This window comes from Cottoperca gobio, chromosome 10 (assembly GCF_900634415.1).
Source record: "Cottoperca gobio chromosome 10, fCotGob3.1, whole genome shotgun sequence".
Lineage (NCBI taxonomy): Eukaryota > Metazoa > Chordata > Actinopteri > Perciformes > Bovichtidae > Cottoperca > Cottoperca gobio.
In genome coordinates, this window is record NC_041364.1 from 16194976 (window position 1) to 16204579 (window position 9604).

Genomic DNA, 9604 nt, shown 5'->3' on the forward strand with positions numbered 1-9604 from the left:
CAGGCCTGTATTATTTGCCAATAGCTTTTCATAGATTGGTACGGTAATATATTTGTAGGGCATTTTATGCCTCCATTAGAGTTAACAAAAATAAAAACGGGGAATTGTTTTTGGTAATTTACAGACAGTGATGCCATTATAGTCCTTTCCACCACAAGGCACTGTTTATTAATGTTCATACAGTTATGTTAAAACAAAAATAAGTTCAAATATTGTAATTGGATTTTAAACTATATAATATCAATGTCTGTATTGGCCTAAAAAATCCTGGATCAGTCAGGCTGTGTTACTTTACACAGGTTTTATCTGGAACAAAGACAAGGTGAATAGGACAGTTTGTTGTAGCATCCTCCTTTCAGCTAAATGAGTGTAACAGAATAGACGTTTGGGGGCTGACATTGTCCTGCAAACACAATGACGAAAGTGTTGCAAAGCTTACCCTCAAAGACGTACGCCTTTGTTGCGAAGTATAGTCCGATGGGCAGAGTCACCATCAGGATAGTGAAGAACAGCAGTGTCTTGAGGGCTGAAACCAGGGAGCTTTCATTGCTGCAGAGGAGGACACGTTCATGAGTCAGCTGAGGGACAACAAGACCTTACTGTTGAGAAGCGACGGGACTACCTACATGCTGACTACTGGTGTGGGGATGTCCCATGGCAATGATTAATGTTGTGTTCCAGGATTAAGCCACATCAACTAAAAGTAATTTGTAAACTTCGGCACATTTTCAACACCAAGCAGCACCGGGGGACGGGTTGTTTTGATAACAGACGTCACCCAACGGATTGAAAGGCTAACGTTAAGCTAACAAGCTAGCTAGCTAAGGTGTTAGCATTTCATTTAATGTAGCGGATTGTTTTGTTCTCACCCTCTGTAATAAGCCGGCGGTCCTTCGTCTGAAGCTGTTCTGACAGATCCGTCCATTGTTGGGCTGATCGGAGGCGAGATATAGATACAACTGGAAAGTATAATAGGTTAATATTAGCGTTTTCCTCCCGTCTGTGTTGTGTTGTCACTGTTGAAATCCCTTCTTCCGCATAGGATCATGTGACCGTCACATGACGAGTTCGACGTAAGTTATTCTCACGTGGCCACACTTTATGGTAATATTCAAAACGTGGTTCATGTCCTACAGAATATATATTTGTGTAGGAGAAATGGCTTTATATCTGCAAAATATGGTACTAATTAGCAACATTCAAGCAATGTGCATGCTCTGTTTTTGGAGTTTCCTGTAAGGACTCAGGCTACTGTAATTTGCAATTTAATATCCAGTGGTAGGATAAGTGTTCAGATGACTCTTCAGTAGAAGTAGCAATACAACCATGCAAAATACTCCATTACAAGTAAAGGTACTGCATTCAAAATATTTCCTAAGTAAAAGTACATAAACAAAGAAATGCACACATAATGCATCAGAATTTCCACTTTCAAAATGATATTACTGTAGCCCATATACATGTAGCTATTGTTTGATTAGTATTATTAGAAACCACACAATTTTGATATTGTAGCTGGTTATGGTGGGGAGCTTGGCTGCTTTTTACTCTGTTGAATAGATTTTATTTTTAAGATGATCATATGTTATGTAGTGTGAAGTAAATAAACTCCTGATTGTATTGTGTCACACTTAATGATTATCACATGTACTCGTCCACCTCAATCAAATGTATTATTGCACAACATGTATTACTGCACAAATGTATAATGAGCACTATATTAGTTATGAATGTGAAGCACTGTAGGTTCTCTTCAAAGAGTTTCAGGTCTACCTCCATCTCGTCACAACAAGACTGCCCACCAAGGGGCATAACCGCGCCAACATGGACCAATGAGGGACAACGACACCCTTCTGTAGAGAATATAGCAAAATGTTTATGATGTTTTTGTACCTCTTTCACTTTTACCAACAGACAGCTAACTGGCTCTTTATTGATTCGGACTGTGGACTTGGTGTGTGAAAGTGTCCTCGGCTGAAGGTATTTTTGAAATGCTGTCATCATCACTTTAAATAAATAAGTATCTTGATCAACTAGAAGTTTACTGGATTCATTTGAAAGGCAATCACAGCGCCCTTTGGGCTTCAAAACCCAGCAGTAGCCTCTGTAAAATCTTAATCTGCAAAGTAACTAGAATAGTATACAGGTAAAGGAAGTGGAGTAAAAAGTACTGTAATTGCCTCTGTGGAATATAAACCTTAAAATTGTACTAAGCACAGTATGAGAGTGTATGTATTTAATATTTACTTTATAGCTTTTAACACATAACACAGAATAATTTATTCTAAAACTGTATTACAACCGTAACTACATTTCCACATACAGTTTATAAGATCAAGCATGAATTGCATAACTAAAAGGCTGTTATAAAAAAGTTTTTTAATTCTTCTCACTCCAATTTTGACTTAAGGCCCTGTCACACATATCCGTATGACAGAAACGTATGCTGGCGCATACGTAATATCGGCAATACGTTAATATAAATTAAGGGTAAATTGTGATCATTTGAAGGACGCAGACGACACGCAGAACACGGCAGACACACGGCCCTGTCACACAGCTCCGTATGGCAGAATCATGCTCAAAATGTGTCAGTCCAAATATGTCCAACTTTTCCACAGCGGTGTTGTAGCTGACGTATACATAACGTATACATAACAAATTATTATACGCATGTCAAACATTGATATCGTATCACTTACTTATTTAAAACGTATCAGAGCGTCTGGCCAACGGAGCTGGAAAAGTGCCATCTGGTTCACGTCATGCTGATGCTGGAGAACGGCTAACATGCTGAACGCTAGCTGTACTGTAGAAACACGTTTAATAAGTTACTCCGTCGTCAGGCATAATGTTAACATAGGGTAGGAATAGGTTATCCACTCGTTATCAATAAATTGGCTGTAGGATTCACTGTCAGCTGACGTAGCCTATATCTAACGTTCCTCTAACGTAGTCACGTAGGTATTCACGTACTGTATTTACGTAGGTAAGTATTCACGTACTGTATTTACGTAGGTAAGTATTCACCTATGTATTCCGTATTCACATATGTTTAACGTAACGTAACGTCTGCATATCTTATGAAGCACACGTCGGGTACGTCCAGTAATTTTGAACATGCTCTAAACATCAGCGTTCAACAACGCACCCCAGCGTAACACAGTGAGCTCTTAACGAATACTTATACCTTACCTTATATCTACGTACACCAGCGTGTTGCCGATATTTTGTATACGCCATATTTTTGTATAAGTTATGCATTCGTTGAGTATTCGTCTGATACATTTTGTATAAGTAAGTGATACTCTATCAATACGTTAGACATGCGTATCTGTATATGTTCACTTTTCCGATCCGATGAAAAGTTGGACGGATTTGGACTCTGACAAATGTTCGTATGCACCGGCATAAGTTTCTGTCATACGGATATGTGTGACAGGGCCTTTAAACAGCATAACTTCTTTTCATATCAGCACATTTTTGTGGGCTTTATCTAAGGGTTTTAATTTAGGTGAACATTTCTAAAAACCTATGTTTTTAAAAGATGCTTCTAACAATATCAGGTTGTCAAATAGACCTAAAGAAATGACATTCTTGTTATCTAAAAATCTGCAAGATGTCATTGAAGCACAGTATTTACACGCCCACACATTCCGGACAAGAGATCAAATTTTCTAACAAACACATATTTTTTCTCATATTAAATAAAAATGTTTATGTAATTTTTATTTACAATTGTCCATTCATGTCCTGACATCACTGTTAATGGTTTCTGCTCCCATAACCAATACATTCATAAGTAAGTTCATCATTCAAGGATCATTAATTGGAGTCTGGTTTCATGTTATGAGCTTTTGCACCCTACATTCCTGAACAATGCATCACTGTACACTATTTCTTGCTCTATTGCAGATGTAACAGAGACTCATGTAGTCTATTTTGTGCCGACTGTACATTTAGTGTCGTGTGCTGGCTGTGTTTCTGGTTGAATTCTTGCTGTCTGAGTGTCGAGAAGTGGCACTTTCTGCTCCAGTTGACTTTGTTCTCATTGGTCCCACGCTCAGCAGGTTCCCCAAAACACATTTCCCTTGAAAAGACTCTTAAAATGGATCAGCCAGAACCACTAAAAACAATCCAGTGATGTGTGTTCAAAATAATCATTTTGCCTTCTTTGAGAATTTCAAGTAGTTACCCAACAAAAAGTCCAAGACGATATTTGTCGTAGTGAATCATATTATTCATTAATCTGTTGCTGGATGAACCGCTGAGAGCAATTTTAAAATGTATATTCTGCCCTTTTGTTTTGTCAGATGATTCACTTCAGAGACAGGAATCACGGGTGCTGTTGACCCACAACACTTAAAAACAAATACATGTCTTTGTGTTCATCAGCACCATTTGAAGAGTACAGATGTTAATACCTCTGTCAGTATCAATATCTCATTGTTCCGAGGTACGGTTTATATACAGCATTAGGCCTGCTGGCATTATTCTTAATAGGCTTTGCTGCTAAATCCGTAAACCAAAAAAATAATTGTACTCCGAAAACAATATAATTAGATCAGGGAATTAGGGAAAAGAAAAGATTTGACAGAAGGAAAAAAAAAGCCAAGGCACCTTAAACAGTAAGTTTTCTCATTGAACAGAAAAATATCTCAATAATATATTAATAATCATTCTAGCAATAATTAAACAGTGACCTCTTTTAATTAGCAGGTCATCAGTAACTATTTCACATCAAAAGGACATCCTGCCAATACACTGGACTTTTATTTTCTCTGGAAAGCAATGCAACACTAAAAATAAATAAGAATGTTTTTAATATTGCTATATGAGCTTTGGGAATAGACCGGTAACCACAGAAGACAAGTTCACCAAGTTGTGGTGGGATTATGACATTTACTAAAACAACTGTGTCTAAAATTGAATCTTAAAAAAAGTTTAGTTCTCAATGGAATTACAGTGTGTTGATCTGATCAAGGGGTCTTCTCTTTCAAATTACATTTGAAATTGTCCTTCCTCATAGAGCTTGACCTCTGACCTTCAGGAAGTATTTCTCATGGCTCTCTGTGTCTGGACTCCCCTAGCTATGCTTTTCGCATTCCATGAGTCACCAGTACTCTATGTCAAACATGAGGCACCGCACACTCCACACCTGTTGTTTTGACCAAGCGACAGTTACTAAGTGTTGTAACTATAATCGAAGTTTCCATTCCAATTAAAAGAATGAAAAAAAAACCCACTTTAAAAATAGTTCCATGCTATTCATACCTTTGTCATTCGCTGTATTAACTGCTGCTAATGGTGAGAGGATCAGCTCTATGTGCGAGTACTTTCCTCTTGTGCTATAACGTACTGGAATATAAATACATTCATCCAAGTACTGTACTTTATTGTCCATTTTTGAGGTACTTGAATATTTCCATTTTATGCTCCTCTTACTTCAACTCCACTCAATTAAAGAAAATTGCACAATTTATCCATTTAACCATTGCATCCATTTAACCATTAGTTACTACTACTTCAGATTAAGATTTTACATTTGAAAAATGTAAAATAATCTTAGAAAATACAATGCAATGTTGAAGAAAAAGTTTGACACTTTATTGCTGATAGTTAGATGAGTAGATTGAAACCACTCTCTGAGACAAGAGGAGGTACAGAAGTTTAGTTTTCTTTTAGACAAATTCTACTTACTGTAGACTTTGTTGCCTCAGTATTAACTACAGAAAGAAAATATATTTCAGGTGCCATTTTTCTATGGATCTAACACTTTTTTTTTATATAATTGCATTCATACTTTTCTGAGATCTGAGTACTTCTATTGCCTGTATCGTTGCAATCTAGAGGTTACTGTCAACAAACAAGGAGCATGGGAACATTTTGTCAAGTAGAAATAATTAATAATTCACAAATTCATCTAAAATCCCCAGTGTTGTACACCATTCAGTCTAAAAATAAAGTAAAAAAATCTGATGTAAATAATCACCATCATCCCCATTTCCTGCTCTCATTGGCTTCCTTAGAACCACGACACCTAAAACCTCCTGGTAGTATTGTGACCCACAGCCCATCGGGAGATGTTGGAACACATCATATGCATGAGAACACAGGCAGTGCCAAACCAGGATGCACAAATTCATTAGGAGACTTGCTATTGGGGCAGCACGCCCACTGTGAGACCCCACCGTTGTAAAATGCACTGATGTGCAAGAGCTGTAGAAAATCCTCCGTGCAAAGATAAAAATTATGGCTTCATCTAGCGGAGCGTAAAACCATCGTGTCATGCTGGCGTTGGGCCAAACAATGCCATACTCCTCATCCATTGTGTGTTGGGGAAATAATCTTTATCTCCCACAAATGATGATTTGTTACTTTGAGGCCTCTCCTGCTCGCATACCGCTGAGGATGAGAGGAAAATAAGCAAGTAAAAACATCCCTGTGGGGGGAGTAGAGTATCATGTTCACAGACAAATTCAAGTTTCCGCCTTGTTGCTCCCCTTGTCCTTGGTCCAGTTTGGGCAATAAATTCTCAGTGACATCACGTGGGTGCTACAGGAGCGCTGCAGATCTTTCATTCACTTTAGCCTACAAACAAATAATATGTGATTTATGACAACAGTTGTATAATTTATAACATTAAATTCTGACCTACCCCTATATGACAGCATGTAGGGATTTATGGTGTGACTCGGCTGTAGAAAGCTGGGACATGAAGTAGCAGCCAAAGCTAAAGCAAACAGAGCTGATGTTACAGAGAACCCAAGGAGACAATGTCTCATTCGTATGTGACATTGGTTGAATAAAGTCATGAGTTATGATGGATCTTATAGCATAGGGCGGCATGGATAGATGATGCTGTCCTTGAACATAACGAAAGAAAAATGTCTCCACAAGCTATTGCCCTTCATATTAAATCACAGGCAAAATGACAGACAGTGTGGGTGGAGAGAGTCGTCATGTCAGCTATTCATCCGGGTTTGTATTTTTGATTTATCCACTGAGCAATATGAGTTGTGTCACTGTCTTTTCTGTCAATGTGTTTCATGTAACAATGGCAACTATTATTTTACAAAGACACGATATGTCGGCGCATCTAGAGTCAAGAGTTATCTTTGCATTACACTGAGGTGGATATTTTCAGTAGCATGAAAATGACCCACCAGCACCTCTAATGCTCAGTAATTAACACTATAAAGTGTAAAAATGAAAAGTCAAGCTTTTATGAGGGGTTAAGTGCCAGACTATATTTTCTGGGACTTAAAGCTTGGGTAGGCAACATATTTTGTGCATCATTCAGCAAAAACTCCATAATAACCTCTCAGCATACTGTTAAGCACAGGGACGTGCGGTCAAGGGAGGCAATCCCTCGCAAACTAGGTTGAGCGCATGCATTTAGCGCGTGCCTGTTACTATCTCTCTGTATGTCGCCAATATAATGTTTGCAGACACTTGTATTATGCGTCCTGACTTTCCATAGTCCAGTTAATGTATGTAATGTATGTGTGTAACATATTTAGTCTTACTGATGTGACATAAAACCACAGTGAGAAGACACCAGGTGAGGCAGACAGTACTCTGCCGCACTGAAGAGGGCGCACGTGAGCCCACAGGTTCGTGTAGCTGCTGTTCTTATACTAGAGACGGTAGCGCCAACAAGCTACTATTTAAATTAAAAACAAAAATTTTGACCTTAAATAAAATATTATTATATCTTATTATTATTATATTATATAATATTATTTTGTTAATAGTGCAGTCTGTATTAAAATTAATCGAAGCATCAGACTAAAAACGCTATGGAGGGTGCAGAGCAAATACATGTACCTCTCTGAGCCGCTATAATGTTCTTTTTTGGCCAAATATGTACCTCACCTGTGTGTGTATAAAGAATGCTGATATGAGATATGAAAAATAACCAGTAGTCAATGAAAATGCCAAGAAAATGGTGAATAAGCTACTCAGTTGGGTTCATATATCTTTAAATCTGACTCTGAAAGAGAGTGCCTCCCCAGCCATGAACCTCACTTGTGTCGGTGCTTTTGGAAAGTTAGCCCATGACGGGAGACTTTGGCCAATTACAGTTCATTTCAGAGGGAGAGCGTTCCTATTGGCTGTTCAACAAAAGCATATGCGCGTTCACGTCCCTTCAGTGAAGGCCTGATACAACCGGAGGACTATCCTGCAAGAAAAGTTACTTTTCCAGCATTCGTAACAACCTACACTGCAAATAACCCAGAAGAGGAAGACAGGCTTTTCAAAAACAGAGTTGGACAATATCGGCTAAGCACAAATGTTGCTCATAGCTTAGCTTCTGCTCACTGTTGTGGCTAACTTTTGTGAGCTACTGCTAAGTTAGCAGCTGTTAGAAGACTAAACATTTCCTCTCCATCTCTCTATAGTTCTCTCTTATAACAGTTTAACCTTCTGTGTGTTCTCACCGCTGCAGCACAGCCGAGATGGCTTTGTGGTTAGCAGCAGGATAAACTGCAGCATCCTTTTCTCTACATCTCTCTAGATATTCGCCGATATTGTAGCAAGCCTCAAATCAGAGTATGTCATCTCAAAGGGCTTTACATGACTACAAGTTTGCAAAGAAAACAGGCATCGGGATCACAACCACGATTAGGATCATGTATGAAATGAATGACTAGTACTGGTACAGGGTTTGTATAAAGCGGGTGCACATGCTTGTCTGGTGGGAGGTGCTGAGGAAATGGAGGGGAAAGAGGCGCCACATTCTCAAATGCTGCAGTTATATTTAGCCTTTTCCAGAAAAAACATCAGACCCTGGTGTATCACTTGCTAAAAAGTTATTATAGAATTGTTGCCCAATAATGCACAAAATAAACGGCCTCCCCGAGCTTTAGTCTTGGTTTTACTACAACATGACACTTTTTGAACGGATAAAAGAAAGAACATATATTATGTTAATTAGTAAGTGCTGGTAGCCAGATACTTTATAAACTTTTGGACAGAACCAGGCTAGCTCTTTCCCTCTGCCTCCAGTCTTTACACTAAAATAATGTAAACTAAACTAAAATAATCTAAGATAAACTAACTGTCTCCTGGCTGTAGCTTCATTCTTAACAGACACATAAGGGAGTGGTATTAATCTCCTCATCTTACTCTCGGCAAGAAAGCAAAGAAATGTCACACACGAGTAAAGCGAGTCGGAGAAGAAGAAAGAATGAAGAGTGAAAGGTGAGAGGAGGAGGAAGAAAGATGACCCTGCCATTAGTCTGTGACTCGTTGGTGTGGTAGAGCCGACTCTGTCATCTTCCCTGGAGCCCCTTTAGCCACTCATCTGTAGCTGACCTTGTACTGGCATGTGGGCCACTTCTTTCTTCCACATCAGAGACGTTGTTTTGTAAGGTTGCAAGCGGAATTGAACAGTTTTGTGCCATTGTGCTGCTCTGCAACTTGATATCACCTGGTCCAAGCTACATCAGGGATCCAGATTTCTATTCCCGCGTCTATAATCGTCCACTGAGAGTTTAATTTCAATTATCAATTAGCAGGCAGCCTATCCAAGCTTAACTGCAGCAAAGCACAGCAGAATACAGACCAGAAAACTGATACGAGAGGAAATGTAAAATAT

General features: G+C 38.7%; 1 protein-coding gene across 1 annotated transcript in view; it reads right to left on the reverse strand.

The window, feature by feature from the left end:
- vma21 (vacuolar ATPase assembly factor VMA21) overlaps positions 1–1064 on the reverse strand; it is a 4975-nt gene extending 3911 nt beyond the window's left edge. Inside the window, exons 1-2 of the mRNA XM_029440902.1 lie at positions 870–1064; positions 440–549 (exon numbers count right to left, since the gene is read on the reverse strand). Coding sequence (XP_029296762.1) covers positions 440–549; positions 870–925 — 166 coding nt within the window. The 5' untranslated portion in view covers positions 926–1064. The remainder of the gene's footprint in view (positions 1–439; positions 550–869) is intronic.
- Between the last annotated feature and the right edge of the window lie 8540 nt (positions 1065–9604).